Source organism: Eucyclogobius newberryi, unplaced genomic scaffold (assembly GCF_026437365.1).
Source record: "Eucyclogobius newberryi isolate DKJ021-1_F unplaced genomic scaffold, fEucNew1.0.hap1 SCAF_15, whole genome shotgun sequence".
Classification (NCBI taxonomy): Eukaryota; Metazoa; Chordata; class Actinopteri; order Gobiiformes; family Gobiidae; genus Eucyclogobius; species Eucyclogobius newberryi.
This window is the reverse complement of record NW_027315779.1, coordinates 6168778-6195199: the sequence shown is the minus strand read 5'-3', so window position 1 is coordinate 6195199 and position 26422 is coordinate 6168778. Positions and strand designations below refer to the sequence as shown.

Here is a 26422-nt window from a genome sequence, read left to right as displayed (position 1 = left end):
AGCTGCATTGCTTCAGCTGCATAAAGATTGTCACAGATATCATTATTTATTACAATGTGAACATTAAAGTGCAAAGTAATGGCTATAATCATAAAACTAAATGGGCTCAGTGAAACTTCAAGGCCTGTATTTATAAGACAATAAAACAGCATTAGCCAAAATGTCATAATATGTCCGTTAACAATGTGACAAAACACATTATAATTCCTCTGTAAAAAGCTATTTTAAAAGTACATTATAGAAGAAAAATGGAAAACATCATATTTCACAGAATAAATATTGTTTAAAAAAATAAAAATAGTTAGAATAATGACTTTCTTGAAAGAATGTATAAAATGAAAATATGCTGACAAAAGGTTATAATAATAGTAATGCATTAGTATTATTTAGTGTTCTTCCTAGGTTTATTGCTTTAAAATGTACTGGTCAGGGTAGGCCAACATTTCTGCCTTTCGTACAAAGGCATTCGTAGAAAGGCAAGGTGGGTGAAGTGTCTTGCCCAAGGACACAACCTTGGGAGAGCCTCAAAGAGACCCTGAACTATCAGTGATATTGTAGTAGCCGTGTTTTCCATTCTAAACTTGCAGACTGCTATCATTTTGACGTAATAATCTTTTCTCTACCCTCAGCTCCATGTAAGATACTGTCTCTCAAAGCAGAAACAAAGACTTTCCTTCAGTTGAACTTATGTGCTTGACTGATTGTCGTAAAACCAATTACCTCTCAAAGTCAAATGTTTAGTCATTCATTCAGCCTCGTTTAGCAAAATTAAAATGTTTTGTTAAGACTGCAATGTGACCGTCGAGCTGTTGACAAGTCGGCGCACAGTTTGAATAGGGCATTGTCTGTAAAAAGAGGCAGTGAAACGCAACAGAACGGCAAAATGAATCAAATACGTTGAATTAATATGGGAAAAATGAATAAGGAAAGGCTCAGAATAATGCAAAAAATGATATCGTCCAACAAAAAATGAAATACATACAGTTCTCTCGCCTTCTCTCTCTTTCTCTTTCTTGCTCTCCTTTTTTTCTTTTATTTTTTTTACGGTATAGCGTAAAACACATACTTTGTACTACAGTAGGTGGCGGTAAATGCACCTTTTCAGTTGTTCATCTGTTCTTGTTCAGTCTCTGTTTCTGACTTGTCTTTGTTTGGTCCTGGGTTTGGTCCTATTGTGAGTCTGATTTGGAGCTGTTTGTTTATTCATAGTTTAGATTTTGATTCTATGTGTAGTAAATTGTATGCATTATGATTTGTGATTTGATTAATCCTTTGTCAGGTGCAGGGGCTGCAAATGGAAATGAGCTTCATGAGCTAGAATCTGGTACAAGTGACTTTGCCCTCAGGCATTATGTAACCGTACACTGTCCTGTTAAAATAAGAAAAAATATGCTTTGGTCTTTAGTTATTTAACCTAGTCATTTATTCACTCCAGGTTTACCATCAAAGGTCAAAGGTGCAAAGTCAGTAGGACAGAGGTAAAAAGAGACTTATAATGAATCCAGAGGCCTCACACTCAACTATTGATAGATTATGAATTTTATTTGATTTTGTCACATTTAAGACAAATAAAAATGTCTTTGAATATACATTTTCTGAACATAAACAAGACAGACTTTTGATTAAGGCCTTTTAACATAAAAATAATCAAATTTCTTTCCAAAATCTGAACTCTGTTTCAATAAAATGTTTGTTACTTTGACCCCTGGATGATCGTTGACGATTTGAAATGACAGAATCTCAGTTCAGTGAAATGTGATTAATTGTAGGCCAACAATTAACATACTTTGTGAATACTTACTTTCATTTCAATTAATATGATAGTTTGTCATTCCAAAACAACGAAAAGGCATTTTGTTAAACATTTGTAATAAGATGTGATTGTTATTTTATTGCCAGTAAATCAAATGAATTCCATTTCTCTGGACAGTTGTGTTGTGGAGGCAGCAGATTACTCGCTTCCCTCTCTCCAGACACTTCATTCATGGAAATACAGAGAAGCTTTGGCCCTGTGGTGTGTCCCAGATCTCTCTTTGGGGGTCCCTCTTCACCCGCAGCACCTCACAGGGGACGCAGCCAGAATGATGCCTATGCAGGCTGATACTCATTTGACCTTATATATAGAACCATGCTCAGAGTAGTTTAAAATAAATGTATACTTAGCGTAGACTTACTTGGACACGGCTCAATAAAAGTGAATAGAATGGTCATCCCTGGTTTTGTCTTTTTCCTTTGTTTGTTTGTGTTTATCTATCAACAAGTCAAGCAGGTCAAACAGTGCTTTAAAAGTCTCTAGGAAATGTCCATACGCAGGATCTGTTAAGGATTAGTTAGGTTAGGATTGGTTAAGGGTAGTTTACCTGTTTTGATTTTGCAAGCTTGTCCTAAATGCCTATATATTCTTACATATCTTACATTATTTGGATTTTTTTTTTTCTTCAGTTGTTCTATTTATTTAGTTGAGCATAACAAAGACTAGCAGGTGGTCTGTTATGGATTATCATACCACTAACCATGTCATGTAGCACATTGCTGAATATAGATTGCCAATGTAAGGTTATCCTGTGTGAGTCCTGGTTTGGGTTAGACCTGGTCCAGTCCTGTGTGAGTCCTGGTTTGGGTTAGACCTGGTTCAGTCCTGTGTGAGTCCTGGTTTGGGTTAGACCTGGTCCAGTCCTGTGTGAGTCCTGGTTTGGGTTAGACCTGGTTCAGTCCTGTGTGAGTCCTGGTTTGGGTTAGACCTGGTCCAGTCCTGTGTGAGTCCTGGTTTGGGTTAGACCTGGTTCAGTCCTGTGTGAGTCCTGGTTCGGGTTGGACCTGGTTCAGTCCTGTGTGAGTCCTGGTTTGGGTTAGACCTGGTCCAGTCCTGTGTGAGTCCTGGTTTGGGTTAGACCTGGTTCAGTCCTGTGTGAGTCCTGGTTTGAGTTAGACCTGGTTCAGTCCTGTGTGAGTCCTGGTTTAGGTTAGACCTGGTTCAGTCCTGTGTGAGTCCTGGTTTGGGTTAGTCCTGGTTCAGTCCTGTGTGAGTCCTGGTTCGGGTTAGACCTGGTTCAGTCCTGTGTGAGTCCTGGTTTAGGTTAGACCTGGTTCAGTCCTGTGTGAGTCCTGGTTTGGGTTAGACCTGGTTCAGTCCTGTGTGAGTCCTGGTTCGGGTTAGACCTGGTTCAGTCCTGTGTGAGTCCTGGTTTGAGTTAGACCTGGTTCAGTCCTGTGTGAGCCCTGGTTCGGGTTAGACCTGGTTCAGTCCTGTGTGAGTCCTGGTTTAGGTTAGACCTGGTTCAGTCCTGTGTGAGTCCTGGTTTAGGTTAGACCTGGTTCAGTCCTGTGTGAGTCCTGGTTCGGGTTAGACCTGGTTCAGTCCTGTGTGAGTCCTGGTTTGGGTTAGACCTGGTTCAGTCCTGTGTGAGTCCTGGTTTGGGTTAGACCTGGTTCAGTCCTGTGTGAGGCCTGTTTTAGGTTAGACCTGGTTCAGTCCTGTGTGAGGCCTGTTTTAGGTTAGACCTGGTTCAGTCCTGTGTGAGTCCTGGTTTGGGTTAGACCTGGTTCAGTCCTGTGTGAGGCCTGTTTTAGGTTAGACCTGGTTCAGTCCTGTGTGAGCCCTGGTTCGGGTTAGACCTGGTTCAGTCCTGTGTGAGTCCTGGTTTGGGTTAGACCTGGTTCAGTCCTGTGTGAGGCCTGTTTTAGGTTAGACCTGGTTCAGTCCTGTGTGAGTCCTGGTTCGGGTTAGACCTGGTTCAGTCCTGTGTGAGTCCTGGTTCGGGTTAGACCTGGTTCAGTCCTGTGTGAGTCCTGGTTTGGGTTAGACCTGGTTCAGTCCTGTGTGAGTCCTGGTTTGGGTTAGACCTGGTTCAGTCCTGTGTGAGGCCTGTTTTAGGTTAGACCTGGTTCAGTCCTGACAGTGGTGCTGTCCTGCGCTGACAGCTCGATCCATTTGCACATTATTTATTTTTCTTGTCTATAAATTAAAACATTCTTGATCTAAAAACGTCGAACTTTCCCGCGCGTCGCGCCGCATATCCAGTGCTGTCCGCGCGCACGGAGGCGTCACTGTCGATATCGGCTCTTACGTGATTATTGGGTGTATTTTGAAAACATGACATGGAGCTGGTTGTCTGTTGCTGTCTCTACATGTCCAGCTCTCATATAAATAGGGTTAGCAGCGTTTTGGCGAAACAAGAAAGCTTTGGCTGAGCTGTTCTAAATTTAGAACAGGTCCACGCGGGTGACTGAGAGAGGCCCAAAGGGCGCCCAGGTGCCAACGGGCACAGCGTTGGTGACCCCTGGTATGGAGCATTTCTAAATGTTTTTAATAGGTCTAGTTTTAAGTTAAAAAATATTTTGTTTAGCTGTGCATATGAATCCAATTATTTTCTTTTGCACTCGTCGCTTTCTATCATGTCTTTGTGATTTTTATGATTTTTTTTGCTGTTGTGTGAAGCACTTTGAATTGCCTTGTGTATGAATTGTGCTCTGCAAATAAACTTGCCTTGCCGAGGCTGAAATCACTGGATAAAGACCTTCTTTATGTGCAGATTGTTATCATATTCTATCTATGTTTTCTATGAATTGTTGACCCAAGTAGTCAGTACTTGCAACTTATCAGTATATATTTTTTTTTTAATTTCAAAAGTAACACATTCCATCATGTCATCCACAGCAAAGATCATTTGTCTCCACAACTTGTCTATGTAGCTGGTTATTAATGAACAGCAGCTCATCCCCAACATTCTTACTTTGCCTATCTCGTCTAAACATGTCTTCTCTGTCAGTGTTGAATTTGTACAGTTTATCCTTGTTTAACCATGTTTTTGATATTGCAATTACATCAAAACTTTTCAATTGTTCAGTAACTTAAGAATATCCATGATATTTTCAAAGTTTGAATTTAAGCTTCTTCCATTTAGACGTATTATTGACAAAGATTCATCATCCGTCCTGAAAAGAGATTCAATTTTGTGTTTATGGCAATATTTACCATTACTTTTTTTTTTTTGCAGAAATTCCTCGATCAGGTTCATGCACTTTCAGTGCTTTGTAACTTATGACCATTGTTAGTTTATTTGGTTGTTTTTAATATTACACTGTGCACACTGAGCTTTTTGCACCAATGTGTTTTTTAAAAGGCAAATAAACACATAGGAATCTTTTGGAGAAGGAACTTTCCCCCCACTGACTGCAGGTAATACATTAATAACACTGCCACTCAAACTACTTCTAACCATTTTGCTTCCAAGTAAAATTATAAATAGTTTCTTGTGAGCCCAACTTCAGTCTCTACAACTCAAAACAAAACACCTCTTTTTACCTCCAAATGTTTGTGCCTTCTTCAGAGACATTAAAGGAACCACAGAGCGAGCTAAGGGGTTAAGATGATCCCTCCCTGCACTTAACCCCAGCCGCCAGTTTCCCACAACCCTCTTCCTTCCCCCCTCCAGTGGGACCTTCTCTTCTTTCCTCTCTCCTTTCCTCTCCTTTCCCGTCTCCTTCTCGGATCCTGGCTGCTCAAACGTGATTTATTGATGCATCGTTTGATTTTAACAGAGACACAGAGGGGCTGACTGCAGAGGAGAAAGCTGTGCTGTTGTCTTCACAGCAAGGATTATTGAAGGACACATCTGTCTCACCTCCTATCTCCACTTTTTTGAAGATTAGGAGCGCAAAGTCGAAGTTAACCCTTTCAAATACATTTTTGAGGCAATCATTTTTATCCGTAGTGCCTCTAGTCATTTTTTTCCTTGTGCCTAATAAATGAATGCTTTCTTCAATGGTAGAATTTCAAAGTGGGCATCTTGGGATGAACTTGACATATTGACAGGTTTAAAGTACTCTGGTTTAATGTCTAAAATCTATGTTTTTTTTTTTTTTTTAGACAGTCTCTGACACATTAGGGATAGAAACCCCATTCCTCCCTGGTTCTGTTCACCCATTCCTGTGTTTTGTGGCTTTTTGAGTTTTGTTGAAAGCCATTCAGGATCTCTTCAATGATAATTGTAATGGATTAGATAAGAGAATATTATAATAAATATAGCCGCAAGCGGCAATGATCGGCCCTCGCCACGCCGCCGCCACACCGCCGCCATGCCGCAAGAGGAGGGGGCGCTAACGCGCCCCAATTGTCCTTTTAGTACGCCTACTGCTGAATCTTCTCCCCTTTGTTTTACCATCAAAAAGCAATTTTATTTTGAATTCTTGGCAAAATGTGCGGCTTTGCCGCACAGACACCGTGACTCTTTGAATAAAAATGTGGATAACTTTTGATGGTCCACACCTGAAGATGAGTCTCACCAAATTTCAGGTTAATAGGGCTAATGCCCTGGGAGGGGTTTGTGAAAGTATAAAGTGTAAACATGTTCTGGCAATTTCCCCATTGGAATAACATGGGAGGTTTTGGTCATCGCTACGGCAAAGCCGTAACAATTATGACATGGGTCTCATTGACTTTTTTGATGGGGATGCCAAAATTGAGTTGTGTGTCAAATTTCATATAATTTCGCAAAACTAAACATTTAACCTCCATATAAAATCTGTAGGGGGCGCTGTGGCGCCAAATTAATTTATTTCACTTCAAGTAGGTTTAGGGCAAAGAGATTAACAACTGATTCTAATTTGACGCAATTCGGACATTATCTGCGCAAACGGCAGAAATGTTAAATTTGGGAGATTTCTGAAATTCTAGCTACAGTTTGCGGCTTCGCCGCACAGAGACCGTGACAGGTATCAATGTAATTTGAATAACTTTTGATGTCCCACTCCTCAGTAGCTTTTTCACCAAATTTCAGCTTTTTAGAGCCAACGCCCTGGGAGGAGTTCGTAAAAGTACGACGTTTGGAAAAACTCCTGAGTCATGCTTAGCCATTTTTGGAGCAATATGGCCGACATTTGGTTGGGCGGACGGCGTTGCCGTAATAATATTTTTTACTTCTCTTGTCACCATCTACCTCTGCGCCAAATTTCATGATTCTACGATCAGATTTTTTTGGGGTCATTTCCTAGCTCTCAATGCATTTTTGGTACATTTGGGGGCGCTGACGCGCCAATTTTTTAATTTTAGAAAAGGGAAATAGCCAGAATGTAGAGAGGCACGATTTTTAGAGGTGTGCAAATTTTTGTGACTTTTCGTCAATGTTCACTGGGTGAAAAATAGGGGGGTTGGTCCCGAGAAGAAAGAAAGAAGAAAGAAGAAAGAATAAAGAAGAAAGAAGAAAGAAGAAAGAAGAAAGAAGAAAGAAGAAAGAACAAAGAACAAAGAACAAAGAACAAAGAACAAAGAACAAAGAACAAAGAATAATATTCCGATGCGAAAACAATGTTTCCCATTTTTCAAATATCATATCATATCAACTATACATTTTCGGAAAGCGCTCGCGCTTTCCTACCTCATGGTGTGGGTCCCTGGTCACTGACGGGTACTTTCGTTAATTTTGAGTGGGCTCCGCCCACTTTGTGTTTTTGGCCCTCTGTACAGTAATAATGTTTAATTTTTGCCTTACATGCTTATATGCACAGAACATGCAAGAGATGGGGAACGTATTCGTGAGCTACTTAGGGCAAATGAGTGCTTTATAAGGGGATCTACATCCCAATGTAAAATGCTCGTTTAGTGCGCACTTTTGCACGGGCTTCGCCCGTTTACAACGGTAATGTTCCATTTTCCTACTACTAATTAGTATGCACGGGGCATGCGTGAGTGAAGGAGTGCGTTAGTGAGTGTTTGGAAGTGGGCGAGCGCTTCGCGCTCGATTTCGTGCGCACTACGTGCGCACTTTCGCAGCCGTGCTTTGCACGGCCTTACGAGATTAATAGGCCTCTCGCCAGCTTGTGGCGCTCGGGCCTAAATAGTAATGGCCCTACAACACCTGTCAGACACTAGTCCTTTTACAAATGTAAAAATATGTTTGTGAGTCTCTGAACAGTTGAGGGCAGATGGTGACTCACCTAGAGCTGAGGTCTGGCTGTTAAAAGGCAGCTTTTCCTTACCACCGATGCCAAGTGTTTATTCATGTGGAATATTCTGGTTCACACCCTAAACTACAGTTTACGGCACGGTCAAAACCTCACATCCTAAAACTGTGAACTTGTAATTGGGTTCTTAGTCCATGCCATTTAATGTAAAACAAAATGTGGTATTGGGTCCAATCTAGAAAAAAGATTTATTGATTGGTCAAAAGTGTAACGGCTCTGTTAAAGTTAAACACTGCAGTGTTTACGTTTTAGCTTACTCCATGTTGTTGCACTTTCACTTTCAATTTTGAGTTTCAACTATACCGGTAATTATATTGCTAATCTATTAATCAGGTGGTTATTTCCTGTAATTTCAGTGAATGTGGGTTTTCTCTGAATTTGTCCCTGATGAAGCCTAAGTGATGCCATTTGAGGATTCTTCATTGAGGACACGTAATGACAGGATTGATTTTCATCAAAAACAGAAATTCTTCACATTTCCTACGTCCTTTTGGCATACTTTCTGCCCCGTCTGAGTCAGAAAAACTTTTATTTTCCGGACATGGAACGTTTGGAAGCCTCTGCATATAGTCCAGACTATTCAAATACTAAAATAAGTTAAATAATGAATTAGTTGCAATCAATTGATTTACTGGTACTCATTTCAGCTCTAGTGTGATGATCGTTTTTGTTTTTCACGTGGTATAGTAAAAACAGGTAACAGGACTGAAAAAGCCAAATCTCTATCCAAAATATATTAAGTGTGTCTAATTTAACTATCTTTTTTTCATTTTTTTTTCCAGTCCATCCCAAGAAGAAAAACCGTCAGACGTGTGTGCGGAAGAGCCTGATCTGCGCCTTTGCCATGGCGTTCATCATCAGTGTCATGCTCATCGCGGCCAATCAGATGCTCCGAAACGGCATGGAGTAGTTGCCGTAGTAACCACTTGCACTGTGAGCATAACTGGGACGTGACCTGCAGGAGCCATGAACCTCACCCCCCCTGACTCTAAAACAGGCCAAAGCCCGAGCACTTGTCCAACCATCACTGCTGTTTCTGTACATTCTGATTTGAACTTTAGCGCCAGGTGAAGTCAGTCTGTTTGTGTTGAAGAGTTCACTGTACGAGACACGGCTTCAGTGACTTACATTATGGTGGAAAAGTCTTTTTTCAGCTGATTGTTGCGCATATTATTTATCACGTCATCCAGTAATTGTGGTACATTTTGTGGAAGGTGAAAATTTGCCCTCAAAGTTGGTATGTTAGAAGATTTGCTGAAGAAAATAATGAGATATGATTGCAAGATTGTAGATGCCTATTTAGTTGCTTTATAAGAAAGTGTCCAACTGTTATGATAAATATAGATTTAACTGATGATCTTTGTTAGAATACAACAATATAGTTGTAATTTTTGGCACAAAATCTGCATATTTTAAACAAAAAACATATAGACACATTCCTCTTTTATCCAGGTTTTAGTGATTCCTTAACCGAGATTGTTGTAGATTTAGAAATGTTGCTATTTAACCTGTCCTTGACTTGAACTACTGAAACAACTGACTTTTACACCATACTGTGAGTCATTGACATGGCCTTGAAAGACTAACATTGTGATCTGAAAATAACATTTTGTATAAGTACAAGGGGGTAACTTACTGTTTTTTTCTGCAAAGACAGACTATCACCCTTTAACCTCAACTTTTACCTAAAACGTGTCTAACATCAGGTGCTTTGAGCTCATTTCCAATAACAAACTGTGCACACAATTACCCGCCCCAAACGAATCATAAACCCAAATGTGAATGTGAGCTTTGAATGTCAAAACACAGCAACATAATACATTTGTGACCACAGCACCACGTTTTCCTTTAAATGTCTGCATCCTTGGATCTGCCCTGTGATAATCTTGGGGTGGCGTAATTTTTTATTTACAAGGAGCACAAGTTAACAACACTCAGAGAGGGACCACTGACTGCAGAATAACCAATTGCCCCACAAATAGATATTATGGAGACATACTTTACAATACTGTGCTAGCCAGTTAGCATTTGATTTTAGGAGTCCAATAACCGTTTTGATCCAGGATGGTGGTAAACAGTCTGTACATATTTGGTCATTATTGAAAATGTTGCTTTTCATTTTTTGATTTTGATTTATTTTTTAACCTTTGTGAGCATTTACCCCTGAACTACAACAGCACATGCACATATTTTCATCTGGTTACTTCATTTCTTTGCCATTGTTGCAAGATAATGTTAATCATCTTAATTTCATAGATTTTCATCACCACTAAAACCCACTAAAAACTCTAACACAGCACTGCATCAAATGTGTATTATTGACAACGTTGTCCATATCAATAACACAAATGTTTATATATCACCGTTATATTATGTGAAATGGTCCGGGGCGATGGACTGTGATAAATGACTGTATTCCATCTGGTGGGATGTATGTTTTATTTATATCTTCATACAATACTGCCCTTATGTGGCGAATATAGGCCACACGCACACACGAGCATGAACACACTGCCGTAATAAACCACAGAAATGACACCATTCTCCTGAAGCCCATTGTAAATAGAGCTCTGTTTGGCCTGTGTAATGTATTACTCCTCTTTACAGCCGAATGTAAAATTAGTAGAAACTAGTGAGATGAAGTATTTCAGGGATATAATGTAGAGCTGTGACTGTTGGTGTTGGAGAATGGAGACGGGCGCCGTCTACTGGCCACCAAAGGGACTGTTGTTTAAATGATTGTATTGTAGCTTTGATTAGAAAGGAATGGAGCAGTCAAAAATAAACTACTAATGTTAGAAAGGTGAGACACTGCGGGTGAATTGAAAAGAAATCTGGAATTTCCATGACATTTAAGTTATTAAAAAATATTATTATTATTATTATTATTATTATTATTATTATTATTATTATTATTATTATACACATGGGATTTTGATATCTTATCTGACATGGGTAAACTGATATGATTAAAATCTTTCTATCAACTCATTATTTAGAGTTGATTAGATCAAGCTTCGAATTGAATATCAACAAACCGTTCTGTATATGATCCATCAAAATCTCGTTAAGTACAATTGGAAAGTTTTGTGTAAGTCAGTGCTATTTTAAGGGCTGAGAGTTTTGCCTGTAGTGTCTCCCCTTAAAAATATATATGTGACTTCAATTAAAGTCAAACGTATTGGATTAGAATGACCTAAATGAGTACTATCTGTTGGAACACAAGGTGACAATACAATTGAAATTGAAGTATTATAATGTATGCAATGTAGTATTTTGAAACATGATTTATGAACTTAAAAGTACTAATCAAATCGACAAATTTCAAAATGTCTTCTTTTCTAAACTAAATAGGCCCTGGCAACTTCAATAGGCTACTATTTATCAACTATATATTTGTTTTAGTTGTTGAAACCAATTTCTGAGATAAAATGTGACCTTAACTAGCGAGTAACTCGCTCAACCCTGGTTTTGAAATTTGTTTGGTTTTTTGAAGGTTCAATGAGCCAAACCAAAGTGCAAAGTCTGTGTTTGTGGGAGGAAAGTGATGAGAAGCCTCCTGTGTGGAGCAGCAGCAGTGTCAGGAGACCTGGGGGTTTAAAACACGCCTGATAAACAATAGAAATAGGACACGGTGACAGAAGAGCAGCACAATATTATGATTAGTTTGTGTTCAACTTAAAAAAAAAACTCAAAGCTTTTGCATGTGAGGTGAAATGACAAAATAATAATTTTAAAAACGTACAGTGAAAAAGCTGCCAGTGAATACAAATTGGCCACAGTTTTTGAAAAGTGATTGAAAAAAAAAAATATTATAATTACCATGCCCAAAACAACACTTTAGTCTCCATTTTGAAAAACTGCCAAAAGGTATTCTTTTCGTTATGATCTTCTGTGGATATTATCAAGGAGGGATGAAATAATAATTGAATTGCTGTACGAGTAAGAGTAAATTGTAATTGGCCCTTATCTGTTTTTGCAAATAAACTCTTTAATGTGCAAAAAATGGCACTGTTTTCTGCAATACATGCAATGCATTTGCATACGTTTCTAATATGGTGCAGCGCTGGTTAAATGTAGGTTATCAAAAGCACCAGAGACATTACCTGCAGTACAATGAAAAGTCCTTTATTGCACGGTGCTCCTTTTTGAATATTAATAGCTACAACACATTTCAATCTGTGCCATCACTGTCTGTAGATGCTTTCACTGTCCAGGGCTGAAGGAAAGAGGCACAAACACAGAGGGCTTTCTTTAAAAAAAACAAAAACTATACAAACTATACAAAAAAAAAATCTTTGTATAAGATCAAAAACCAGACTGAAGTGTAATATAATGTAAATTGGAATGCATGTCGTTGTTTCGATTTTCACGTCTGTAATCGAACAGGGAGAATCCATCTTCGCTTTTCTTTACGATACCTGGACCTTGTGTGTACCTTTCACTTTTTAATAGCCATTTTTTTCTAGTTTTTACCAGCTATTAATCAAATCAGAGAAAAGCAGGAGAGGGCATTTTCATAAATATGCAAATACAGAATCACACAATCGTCATGGTTCGGGCGGGGTTTTGGCCCTGTCTGACAATGACAACACTAAGCTCTATGTGTAACAATGTACATGAATGTCCACACTGTCCTGTATAGGCTGTATAATGTGCGCTATCCTCATCATTGTAATTCATGACACATTGACATCGGACCATGTCTCCTCTGTAAGTCTGTAACCTTTCAAAACCAGCATAGACCACTTCATTTGAACTACTCTCCACTGATTGTGCCATAATTACAGCTCTGCATGGCCATGTACGGGGACTCATTTGACCTTATGAAGTTTACATTGAAATACTGTATGTACCTGATTTTATTTTTATTTCTTTTTATGACTTAAATATGTTTTTACCTTGTAGATTGTATAACATTTAAACTAAAAAACAGATATGTACTTCAACCTTGGCATGCTGCTTAGAAAAGGGGAATGAAAAGAGCAATAGTTAACAACTGAATGGATATTTAAAAATGCAAATAACAAAATTGAATCTGTTTAGTCTAAAGTGTATCCATATATGTTTATGCAATAAAGACTTGTTTTGATAAAAAAAAGTTTCTCTTTTAATTCAACTTTGATAATGAATAATAAATGTGGTGATGACAATTATGGATCTTAGGTGTAATATGCACATTGTGCAACAACAGAAACAATTTTACATTCATTCCCTTTTGGCATGGAATTTTCCACTATTTAAAAACTACATACATGTTTTTTTTTCATAATTTCCTCTTTTGGGTAGAATATAATTAGTGCTAGAGGCGGATGAGAAGTTTAAGGCTTAAGGCCAATCAAATTGCGATGGCAAGACAGGTTCAAAGCCTCTCAGCTTTCTTTTGTGCAGTTAATAGTGCACCATTGACAGTGATGCGTACAGGAAGTGAAGACTGTAACTAACAAACTGAAGTTTAGGCGTAAAAACGGTATCTAAGTTAAAATACTTGAATTGAGGATAAATAATCTTGATTTAAGATTAGACTGCTCAAGCAAAATTATCCAATGGAGATAACAACAATGTGTGTTTCTTATTTTAAATACAAGTCTAGTTTGTTTGGTAGATACTTGTCAAGTCAAATCTTAAACTACTTAAACTACTGTAGTTCTAGAACTGCTAGTACTTGTAGCATGTGCCATGTTTTCATCATTCAATGATCATGGCATCTGTACAGGATATGGCCACGCATTAGTCACTCGCAATGGCTTCATGCGATTGCACAGCTTCTAGTTGGATTTATAGTTAGACACAGAAAATATCAAAGAAATAGATTCAGTTGTAGTCATCTGGACACTGTTTTCAAAAACAAGAAGTTTAATTCATCCAAAAATCATTCTCAATCTGTGAAACTAGTCTGAGCACTCTGATATTCATCCCACACTGAGTAAGCACTGCCCACCGGGCGGTACCTCATGATAATAACCTGTGCTGTTTACACAAAATTTCACTTGAAACTAGGCAAGGCAAGGCAAGGCAAGTTTATTTGTAGAGCACATTTCATACACAAGGCAATTCAAAGTGCTTCACAGCAGGAAAAATGCATTCAAATCACAAAGAAATTACAGAAACAGAAATACAATAAAATTAACTAAATTAAAAATTATCAATCCAACTGATTTTCTAAACTAATAAAATCACAAACAAAAGAGAAGAGTGCAAAGAAAAAATCCTTTCAGTCATATGCGCAGCTAAACAAAACTGTTTTTAGCTTAGATTTGAACATTGTCAGAGTAGAAGCCTGTCTCACATCTTCAGGAAGACTGTTCCAGATTTTAGCTGCATAAAACTGAAACGCAGATTCCCCATGTTTTGTCCTGACTCTGGGCACCAGCAAGAGGCCGGTCCCTGAGGTCCTCAGAGTCCGAGATGGTTCATATGGCACTAACATATCCAAGATGTACTTTGGTGCTAGGCCATGGAGAGACTTGTACACAAGCAGAGCTGCTTTAAAGTCTATTCTCTGAGCCACAGGGAGCCAGTGCAGAGACCTGAGAACAGGACTAATGTGATCATACTTCCTGGTTCTAGTCAGGACCCGAGCAGCAGCGTTCTGGATGTACTGCAGCTGTTTTACAACTCGTTTGGAGAGGCCAGTGAGCAGGCCGTTACAGTAGTCTAATCTACTGGAGACAAACGCATGGATAAGTCTCTCTAAATCTGGTTTTGACACTATATTTTTGATTTTGGCAATGTTTTTTAGATGGTAAAAAGCTGCTGATGTTATTGATTTGACGTGGCTATTAAAGTTCAAGTCTGAGTCCATTATTACCCCCAGATTTCTAATTTGGTTTGTAGGTTTTAGAGCGAGACTCTGGAGGTGACCGCTAACACTTTCTCTTTGTTTCTGTGGGCCAAAAACGATTATTTCAGTCTTGTCTGAGTTCAGCTGGAGAAAGTTGTTTTGCATCCACAAACTGATCTGTTGGATGCAGTGACAGAGTGAATCTACTGGTCCATAGTCACCTGCCGATAGTGAAACATAGATCTGAGTGTCGTCTGCATAATTGTGATAGGACACATTTTCACTGCGTATCAACTGACCTAACGGCAGCATGTAGAGGTTGAACAGAAGGGGACCCAGGACTGACCCTTGGGGCACTCCACAGGTCAGGGTCATGTGGTCTGAGACACAGCTACCAATTTCAACAAAGTACTTCCTGTCTTCCAGATAGGACCTTAACCAGTTTAGGGCAGTGCCAGTGATGCCCACCCAGTCCTCTAGTCTCTGTAAGAGGATCCCATGATCGACAGTGTCAAAAGCAGCACTCAGATCTAACAGAATTAAGACTGAGGCTTTGCCCGTGTCAGTGTTCAGCCGGATGTCATTTGTCACCTTGACAAGAGCAGTCTCAGTGCTGTGATGAGGTCTAAAACCTGACTGAAAAACATCAAATGAGTTGTTTATTAAGAGGAAATCTGTGAGCTGTTGGTAAACAACCTTTTCAAGGACTTTGCCCAAAAATGGCAGATTAGAGATGGGCCGGTAATGACTCAGTACTGCGGCATCAAGACTGCTCTTCTTTAGGAGAGGCTTTATGACCGCAGTTTTCAAAGACATTGGGAATGTTCCAGATTGAAGCGACATGTTAATTATGTGAGTGAATGGTGCTAACAAACTGTTCAGCACAGACTTTAGAAATCTGGTGGGTAACACATCAAGGCAGCATGTAGATGAACTCAGACTGGTGATGATCTCATGGACAGTTTTGTCAGTTACTGGTGCAAAGTGAGTTAGCTCTAAGTGTCTTGGTGGTTTTAGGGTAATTTTTTGCATTGTGGGATTTATAGCATTTTTAATGCCCTGAACTTTGTCATTAAAGAATAATGCAAACTCATTACACTTGGATGTGGAAAAGAGTTCTAACGGCAGCTGAGCTGGAGGGTTTGTTAATCTGTTTACTGTGTCAAACAGGACACGCGAGTTGTTACTGCAGCTTCCAATTATTTCAGAAAAATATCTTTCCCTAGTTCTACATAAGATTAGGTTGTACATGTTCAGCTTTTCTTTGTAAATCTCTTCTTTGTTCCCCTAACAGCCCTGTGATGGGTCATAGTAATCCAGTGAGGAATATCTGATTAGCATCTGAATGGCCTGAGCGATTTCCTGACCATAGCCTCAAAATGCAAACCGCCAGTAAATTGAACCTCAAACCACTGTTTAAGGAGGGATTCCCTTTTATTTTTAAACAAATTTGGCCTCCTTAACTTCTCTTTCAAACAACCTGCTTAGAATCTTCACTTCACTATCTACAAAGGAGTGGTTTGTGGCTTTAAGATGAAGATGCACGGCGCTCTGTGGTCCTGAATTTGCGTGTCTCTTCTGTTCTGATAAAGCCTCTTGTGGAATAGCTGTTTATCTGTGTCTCACCACTTTACAACTTTCCTCACTGCATTGAATACACTACATTGCTCTGTTTTGAGTGGCTTTCCTTAGGTGAACCAGTTTCTGGTTTAAACACAGGAATTTTGTGTTTTCTAAAAAATCTGTTGTAGTTTTTCAGACCGTCTACTCTAGACACATGAGACATAGAAACTCCATTCCTTCTGTTTCCCTTTTGTCCTTTTTGTCCAGCTTTTTGGCTCTCTTAACTTTGTTAAGACCTCGAGCAGGGTAACCACAGGCTGATAAACATGTTTTTCCTCCTTCCTCTTACCCTCTAAGCAGGGCACTTCTTGGACTCTGTGTTCTAATTCTGATCAAAGAGCAGGCACTGATCCATGTGTGTTGGTTTCCTATACGTCTATCACATTATGAAATAATATATTCACATGCATCCTAAATTGTCATCAAGATGACAAAAACAACTGTTCCAAAGTAGAATTGGCAACACAGATCCAAGATTGAGTGACAACTTAACTATTTACAATCAATACTCAGCAAATCCCTTTAATTAAAAAAGCATGGCGTTTATCTTTTTACTCAGCAAACACTCAATTAAATGGGTCTTAAAACACTGGCACTGGAGGCAAAATGCTAAGATAAAAATTACTGGCTCAAACGTCCCTTTTATCGCTGTTCAAACTCATATTTCTGTCATAACAAGTTACTAGAGAGGCAGATCTTTGGCGACAGTTGCTTTTCACGCCACAAGCCCTTTTATCAGTCAGGACGTGGCAGGAGTTGTTGCTTTGCTTGTCAGATTTCATTACTATACTGGGGTTTGTATAAATACCAAAGCTAAATATAGAATGAGGGACTGAGGGGATGATGCAGAGTTCCCAGGTCTCAGAATACTTAATATCTCACCAACAAACAAGACAAATACTGTGACTTCATCCTCAAAGAGGAAGGATGCCCTCAGTGTATCTGCCCTGAACAACGTCTTGATCAAACAAGCAACATCTCTATGGAAACAAGCGGGTGGCAGACCCCCACCAGAAATGCTTAGTAGAAATAATGCACCAAAGGTAGCAGTAGAAGCCATGGGTTTCAGAATGAGGTTCATTAGGACTGTTGCCATAGCAATTAACAACTCCAAGCACATCATTCTTAAAACTGTTGAATGGTGAAAAGTCCTCAAAATGGTACCTAAAGCTGAAATCCATGTATAACCATCATAGAATCAATCAGGAGTATACTGTAAATTTATAGTGCAATTGGTAAATGCATATAGCTTGTAAAAAAAACAGGTTTATTCTGAAAGTGACACTTGTTGCCTCATACTGATGACAAAAGCACTCATTACAGATTAATTATAGTTACTTCTATATGTTTATGGCAATATAACAAGAATAAAGTATCATTGGAATTTCCAATTGTAGTTCAACTTATTCTAAACTACACGAGAGCAGATATTTGACTATGTTGGGATCCCAGTCTCCATTATTGGGAAACACTGGATTCGACTCCCACGTTTTTTGTCACTTCATGCCCATTGTCGCCTCAAGTCACATAAAGGTTGGTACCACCACCTTTGCATGAATGAAACTGCAACTTCATTACTAACTCTGTGGTACAACTTAAAAGGCTCCTCCTGTAGAATGCGCTGACTGTGCACTTCCTCTCGCTCATGTTAATTAGCCAGTGGACGCCGGTGACAAATCGCCGATGTGTCTATATAACGGCAGCTCGTTTTAATCAGGATTAGCCCGCTGAACCTTCGGGCTGACCAATAATGAAACAAAACAGTGTTAAATGGACAAACGGCGTTATGCAAAGCGTAATGATCCAAAAAGACATTTACAACTGGGTTCAGCTGTAATCCATAAAGCGATTTCCCTTCTAAAACCCAAATACTGGAGGACAGTTTAGTGCAATATAAGAGGGAACCATCAGTGATTAATTCTCCATGCTATTTCAGAAAAGGTTGGTTAGGCTTACACAAAAAGGTCATGTATATTAAAACAGCATCTACTAAATGTCATGTATCTGCAAAAACAAAGAGGATGGACTATGATTATGCTTCAGTGAGAAAACAGAACATTAAAATACACTTATTGGCCATATTATTAGTTCTGGAGACCATTTTCTGCACCTTTATGGTAAAATCCCAGTAAAGTAGAGTTTCCTTGAAATAAAAACCACAGTACATTATTCTTATGCATAAAAATCACTTTAATTTGAGGTATTTCGTACAGGCCGGTTGCTCATTTAAAACTGGCAACACAATCAGCATCAATATGAAACACTGTTGTCCCCAAAATGGTATAAGAAATTCTGTAGTGAACAAAATACTATAGCTTGTTCTTAGTAAATCAGACAACCATTTTGAGCTGGGTCCTCTGAAAACACTGATATGGGCTGCTTATTTTCTCTCTGGATTAAAACAGAACAAGAAGAAAGAGAAACAGGATTTAAGGAATACATTTGAGTTGACCATCCGCACATGAGTACTGAAGTTTGCAAAAGGCCAAAACATGACCCACAATTATGACTGACCACTCTGAACTATCTATCACTTATTAGGCCACTGTCAAATTCACTAAAATGCTTACTTTGCACTCCCACCCTGTATTTGACATCGTGTTAGTCCTGACATCACACACTGCAGTCTAAATACTGTGAAAAGGTCTCCGCCACCTCCTTGTCTCCAAGATGTTATTGTCTTCTCTGTTGTGTTCCACAGTATGGCAAGAACAAGATGCCATCAAACCAAATTAGGGGTCAGATCTGTTAAATTAAGCATGCATGATTTTAATAAATGCCACATCTATACGTTTAATTCCAGGCAAAGCGAGAACATCTCCATGAGACAAAAAGGTGGTGAAGGGTTACTTAGTGCTTTGTTCAGTGACCCCTGCCTCGAGCCCAAAGACGAGCACTAACTAAACTTTGATCATTCAAGAAAACACTGAAACAGCACATTCTTCCATGTTTTGGCACAACAATACCTCAAATGATAGGTGTACAAAAAAGAAACCAAATAAATGTATATAAAACTTAAATTAGTGCACCAACAAAAGAAAGATATTCCCTTTTAACTTAAATTAAATGACTAGAAGAAACCCGACAGAGGGAAGGTTTTGTGTAAACATATGACACTCAGTTGTGAATTGCGGGTCATGAAAACAATCATAACTGTGTAGTGACTGTAAATAATACCTGTACCTTAAAACATTCTCCTTAATGAAGTGACTTTCAAAAATGTTTTAATTGACTTATGCTTGCTTGCAAAAACAAAGAAAAAGGGGCATTAAAGGGTGAGCTTCAGGGCAGATTTGAAGGCTGCTGGTGTCGTTGTAATAAAACAGGACAGAGGAGACCGTTGGGGGGCAGACCCTGACAGTAACAGGCTGGGGCAGTGTTAAAAGTCCACTAAAACTCTGTGTGGACGTGTTCTCCCCTGAATGCCGCACTGTCGCTGGGCTTCATGAACATGCCCTCCATGGCCTTCCACAGACTGTGCTGACTGGGGCTGGACATGGCGTGCACCTCCCTCTGTCCCTGGATGGGTCGCCCGTACTGCTCCCCAGTCACGGAGAGCAGGGCGTCCGTGGCCCTGTGCCTGAAGCGGACCGCCTCCTCGCGCCCCCAAACGCTGCCGCTGCACTGGACGCTCCACTCGTCCAGGTGGTCTCCTTCGCCCTCGTCGCCGAACGCGCTCACCTCCTGCGCAAAACGGTAGTGCACACGCAATGAAGTACGCAATTCTTATTCTCTGTTGGACTGTAACGCATGCGCACGTTTGAAAATGAGATGTGACAATTTGATTTTTTTTTTTCCTTCATGTATGATGGTGGGCACAGATGGGAGATGAAAATTAATAAAATCTTTTAATAGTAAACATCTCTGGAGAGACGACATTTGGGATGTTATGTTTGCTCATCTTATTGCATACAAATGTTAAATAAAACAATGCTATAACATTTAATTTAAAGGTTGTCACTTAATTACTCGACATTTAATGAATGAGAGTTGGAGCAATATTTTTTCGTGCTCAATATATGTACCTTTCTTTGCACTACACCCCCAAATATATACCTTTATATACTTATTAGTGCACTACGCCACAAAATATATACCTTTTTGTAGATTAGTGAGAAGCGAAAATGACCCAAAATGCTTCAAACTAAATATAGCGTTCATTCAAAAGTCTTCTGACACTATACAGTGATAAATGTATTTACCAGCAGTGACCCAGCAGTTTATTGGATTGTTCTCCGCTCCCATTTTATTTACTTTTTAACATTGTTTTGGCTAGTACATTTTTACTTTTTCTATGGTTGCAAAAAACATGGCAGATTTGTTCTGCAAGTCACTTTTTGGCATTCAACCCAAGATTTATAAATGATTTCTAAATGTCCCATTTCAACTCAATTATTATCCTTACCCAATTTCTGGCTCCAAGTCTTTTTTCACAAATTACATGTATTAACTAAAATACTGATGCATTTGTTTTCATATTAAATGTTTTATTGTTTGTGCTTCTTGTTGTTGCTCTGTGAATTGTAAATGTTTTAATTGCACCATGCATTTATTACTTGTATGTGTGCCAATGTTATTCATGTATTCTAAATTGTTCCTTCAGAGTATTTCTAAAATGTAATGAACAGAAACCAGTCTCCAATTAGAAGTTTTCTGTATCTGCAATAGAGCTAGACTTTTACAAAAGCTGCCCAGACAGACACGCACCAACAAGGAAAAAATATAAATCACTGAATGCAACTCAAGAGGTTTATAACAGAACAGACTGAAGATGAGAGAGTGGAATCAGAGGGAAAATGTATATCTAATAATTCCAAATGGGTTAGTAAATGGGTCATAAAACTACCAGCATTTTATGTCTTCAAGCTAAAATTTAAACAATAGGCAGCTCCTTTATCAATGCACTCCTGTCTAAGACCTGGATGTTGCTCAGTTTGTCTAAGGTTTGAGACAAATTGAATTGAAAGCAGGGATACATTTAGATAAATTGAATGAATAGAAATTAAGGTTTTGTGATTTCTGTCATGACTAATGCCATTCTTCCCCCTGTTTTGTGAAGCACTTTAAATTGTTTGTGTACGAATTATTCTCTACAAATAAACTTGCCTTGCCTTACCTAGTGATTATCATATTTTTATTAAAGTTACATTGTGATTATTGTGGCGATTTGTCAAAATACCCAAATTGTCATAGTAGAAGAAAGGCAGAAACAGTGGTAGCTGATGCAGTAGTAGTATTAGTAGTTCTAGTAATAGTACTTCACCTTTGTAGTAGTACTCACATTAGTAGCATTTTGTTCAATCGCAAAATTCTCGAAAGCGATACTTTTGCAGTAAACATTATGTTTTCCCTCGAGACTTGAGCAAAGGTAATCGTGTTAATTTAGTGGATTTTTGTGTCCTTGCTAAATCTGCCCTAAACACAGAACTGAAGGGTTTCGATTGTGGCTCTGACAGAAACAGATCAAGAAGGTCTTAACACTGTACAGTCGATCATTAATGCATATTTACAATGCCCTAACCCATAAAATCTACCATGAATAAGTAATGTCTTACTTCTTGAGGAAGTCTGTCTATTATGGTTGTAGGCCTTTAGTCAATTAATTGGTCAATGTGTCAGTCGAATATTTTTAAAATAATTCTAGAAATTATGTTAAAATTGAATTTGGGATTTCTTTGCACAAAAGCAGATTTTTCATTAATAAAGATGCTGTTTACTAGAACTTCTCTGTTGACATTGTTTATTTTGCACAAGCTCCTGAACCCCCTCTTTTCATTGATTATTGGATGCACAGGGCATTTAGTCACTGTCAATTACTCACCTGATTGGAGGAGAGAGGAGAGGCAAAGTAGTGGCTGTGGAGGTTGCGTCCTGTGTTGACATGAGTGAGTCGAATGGTCTGACCACATTTGACTGGAGTCCCACGATGGCACACGGCGTCCCTCGTCCCGCGAACGCTCCAATAACTGTTACTGTCCTCTACTGCAGTAACCCCAGTAACAGACTGCTGCCCGCTACCTGCACACAAACACGAAAACAAAATGACAAAGATAAAAGCTGTAGATTTGCCATTAATGTTGTTTTAACAGTAGGAATTATTTAAGTGCGAAAACATGAAGTTACAGATCTTAAAATATTATTTCAGAAAATAATTGTTTTATATGTTTTAAAACCTGTTACCACCCACCTGTCCGCCGGCGAGCATTTTCTATATCTCAAATATTCTCTTACATCATCACTTTTATTTCCGTGGTCAATACCAGCAAGCCATACATCATTTTAAAGCTTATTTTCTCAACAAAACGAATATGTCATTGATTTACATTGAATAATATGCACCAAGAAGCAATTGCCAAAAGTTTGTGAGAAAGTCTCAACTTTTACAAACGCATGTCCTACCTGTTTGCTGTTTATGACGGACGAAACGGCTTTAATTCTGTACATTCTTGTACTCAGTCTGTCCGTAAGGAATCATTGAAAAACAATATCCACTTGTATTTTTCCTGAAGTTATCCGATTTCGAGATATTGTCAAGTAAACAAAGTTTTCTTCGTTTCTCGCCGGACGAGAATGCGCTTGTCCGGCGCATTTCTCCGTCCATAACAAATGACCTGTTTGACCTATAAAATAATGTTGGATATCCTTCTTTTCTTCAGACTGTTACCTACAGAATGAGACCATCCACGGGTTTGTTTGCTACAGCCTCCGCAAAAAAAATGCGCCGCTTGCGACGAACATGGATTAAGATAAGATAAGATAAGATATTCCTTTATTGTCCCATATGGGGATATATATAAAGCCTCTTGTGTAGAGGCTGTTTTGTCTCACTTATGTGAGGCTTTATCAGCACAGAAGAAATACAAGTTCAGGACCACAGAGCGCCGTGAATCTCCATCTTGAAGCCTCTAATCACTCGTTTGAAGACGGTGAGGTGAAGGTTTTAAGCAGGGAGAAAAGATGGTTTGAAAGAGGAGTCAAGGAAGCTATTTTTGTTAAAAAAGAAAGACCTTCTTTAAACAGAAATGGAGGGCTCAGATTCAATCTTCCTGGTATCTATAATGGAATACTGAACCCCTGGAAAGGTAGAGGACCAGGACCAGGACATTTAGATGCTAATCAGGTACTCAGGGTGGTTGAGCCAGGGTCTCACAAAGACAAAGAGGATTCTAATAGGCCATTAAAAATTCTGAATAGGCTAGCTCGGTAGATACAAGGGGGGAGTTTCTGTTGAAACAAACAACTCTTTCTACTTCAGGAAGGCTCCTCCCAATGGGCGGGTCTTACCACAGAACAGTATTAATATCGGAGTTCTCGATCTAAATTCTTTTTATTGACAATGACTCTTGGATGAGAGTCGAAACGTCTATTTTTTCAAACTGAGTCCAGATGACTACAACTGAAGCTTTTTCTACTATGGAACACGCCTGGACGAATGAGGGATTACACCGACATATTTGGATCACTTGTTCCGAATATACTTTTTGATACAAAAAGGTCAACAGCACCAAAATGCCTGTTCCTAGAGATCTGAAACTTTACACAGTTATTGTCAACAAGATAAACATCATGTACAGTGAACAGCATATGCACACAAAGAAGTATGTCATGCTCAGGACCATTACAAATTAACAATATTCAGGCGAGACTAAAAAAGGATGTTTTGTTTATGTTTGGGCCTCTGTAGTGTAAGTTCTGAAGCCCTGACAGTGTTCATGTGCACATCTGCAGAAACTAGAAGGCCTAAGCATTCTAATGATGCATCACACTTGCATGTGGAACATAAGATCCTCTTTTAATAAGCAATGCCATTTGGGTATGACCAACCATTGTGCACAGGGTGAAAATAGGTGGATGGTAACAGGTTAAATTGTTTTCATATGTGCACCATCTTGTGGCAATTTTCTTCTTCTTCTTCTTCAAGGAATGTTCAATTTATTTATGTGCTGTACACGATTAGACTCAAGAAAGTAAACAAGAAATAGATCAAATATCAAAACACAAAGATAAAAGCTACTCACATTCTTACTATGATTATTACTATTATTAAATTTGACCTAATGCCAATTTCTCCATACAAAGGCTTTTTGGACAGTTCGGCCTTTACTGTTTTGTGGTGAATGACTGAGCATCAGATTAATTGTAGTTTAAGACTAAATGAACAATCCAATCAATGACAAATTGAGAAGACAATTGAATACTTTTATTTGTGGTGGCACCTAGTATAATACCATCAAGTTATCTCATGTTTGACCCTGTGTTTTGGTGCGGCCGCCGTGTGTGGAGTGACATGATGAACTATTCATTAAAACTGTGATCTATTATGTCCCTGTGTAAAAGAGTAAACTATGCAAACTTTGGTCATGTAGGCTACTGTGCAAGCTTTGGTTGAATAGGTTACTTTTAAACACAGCACTACAATTATAATGCCCCATATATATTTAATACATCCATGGGCTTTAAATTCAGTGGAAATGTCTATACATTTCTCATGATTATCAAGATAATTTATTTGTCTTGTTACCTATCTATCTAATCTTAAATCGAATACACTTGTGCAAGCAGTAGAAGTATATAAGACTGCAACCATTATATAATATGATATAAAGGGGGTTCTTAACTGGTCAGATTGTTTTGCTCAGTAATACATTTTGAAATGCAACGTAATACTTTGACGTCATACAGCCTATGACAGGTCACATCAATCTGTTGTCCAACTCACTCGGACACTTACACATACAGTTGTAAGAAATACTATGCACCACAACTGAAAGTACTGAACGTTTCCTTGGTCCAAACCATGGAAGAATTATAGATCCATTCACCAAACTTACCGGAACCATAGCGTACGTCGTGTGAATGGAGCCTCACGTTGTGCTTTATGTTTAACAGCTTCATGACTGATCCACATGTCACAAAACTCAGCTCCGAGCCCAGACACGGACCGAACAGACACGAGAAGACAAATACCAGGGTCGACAGTGAGGTGTGAAGAATATTACAGCTTAAGAGATCCATTCCTTTGGCTGGCCGTGCCTCACAAATGTACAATATTTCTTGCTACCGCTACGTCATTGGAAAGATGTTGGTGCGCTGTTGCAATAAACCGGCAAACAGCGCCATCTACGGAATCGGAGTGTGAACTACAAACAGCAACTCTTATTTTTAACAAAATGTAAAAATATCCAACATGTATTTCGTAGTTCATTGGTATCAATCATATCCATATACCAATATACTTCCTATAGAGTTTATATTATATTGAATTTTGAGTGCATTTATTGTACTGTTACGTTACTGATGCTTTATTTTGAAAACCCTGTAAGAGTATCCCGGAAAACCGCAGCATCACAATGGACGTGTTTCGATGATATGCACAGATGCTTCATGGAATGATGTGTTCAGTAAAATATACTTCCTATGGTATATACTTAAATATACTACCTACAATAATGCATTTAATAGTTGGTCTCACTTTGGCGCATTTATGTTGATTTGGTCTTGGTAGAATTAATTAACTTACCTACAAGAAATTCCTATTTATGGGTTACAGGATGAGAATTTAGGAAGGTTGACAAGTTGGTATAGCCATTCCGATTCAATATGGACCAAATCAGAACAAAGAAAAGTAAAACTGAGAGAAATTCAGAAACACAATTCCCCCAAAAAGTGAATTTGTGGGGTTGTGTGAACATTTTAAAGATATAAACTCCTCTTGACCTAATAAGCCATGTCAGTTGCAGATGTTAATGGTTTGCTACATTCATTCTTCTGGTTGTAATAATCTGGTTGTTTTTTACATTTTGAAAGTGCTAAATTTGGTTCTATGTTGTTGAACCACTGATTGTTTTGTTTTCCCTTAATTTGATGCCAGACATGCCAATTGTTCGTATTTGTTTGATTGTTTAGTCTATAATACATGGATTTTAACTAAATCTGGCTGCATTGGATGGTGATGTTTGAAGAAGTATGTCGACAAAAACATTTCTAATGATCTGTTATAATAGCTCCATGCTTCTAGTACTGACTTTATTTTGAAAAGCCGTTCACATGCAG

The 26422-nt window shown here is 38.7% G+C and overlaps 2 protein-coding genes across 3 annotated transcripts in view; one reads left to right on the top strand and one right to left on the bottom strand.

The window, feature by feature from the left end:
* The window catches only part of caln2 (calneuron 2), a 52474-nt gene extending 43101 nt beyond the window's left edge, over positions 1-9373 (top strand). For both annotated transcript variants that reach the window (XM_072445828.1, XM_072445827.1), the window contains exon 6: positions 8745-9373. In XM_072445828.1, the coding sequence (XP_072301929.1) occupies positions 8745-8872 (128 nt within the window). In that variant the 3' untranslated portion in view covers positions 8873-9373. The remainder of the gene's footprint in view (positions 1-8744) is intronic.
* A 9162-nt stretch (positions 9374-18535) lies between these two features.
* On the bottom strand, positions 18536-25454 carry sdf2 (stromal cell-derived factor 2). Its single transcript, XM_072445826.1, has 3 exons — positions 25201-25454; positions 22191-22387; positions 18536-20053 (listed from the first exon to the last, which is right to left on the bottom strand). The coding sequence occupies exons 1-3, from the start codon at positions 25382-25384 to the stop codon at positions 19760-19762; spliced, it is 675 nt and encodes a 224-aa protein (XP_072301927.1). The 5' UTR covers positions 25385-25454; the 3' UTR covers positions 18536-19759.
* Positions 25455-26422: the final 968 nt, after the last annotated feature.

Bases quoted from the DNA above. Each gene is read 5' to 3' on its own strand.
- sdf2 (XM_072445826.1), bottom strand. From the start codon at position 25,384: ATGGATCTCTTAAGCTGTAATATTCTTCACACCTCACTGTCGACCCTG. The intron at 22,388-25,200 runs GTAAGTTTGGTG...GTTTGTGTGCAG, and splicing joins CGACGTACGCTATGGTTCCG to GTAGCGGGCAGCAGTCTGTT. The intron at 20,054-22,190 runs GTGAGTAATTGA...CGTTTTGCGCAG, and splicing joins CTCCTCTCTCCTCCAATCAG to GAGGTGAGCGCGTTCGGCGA.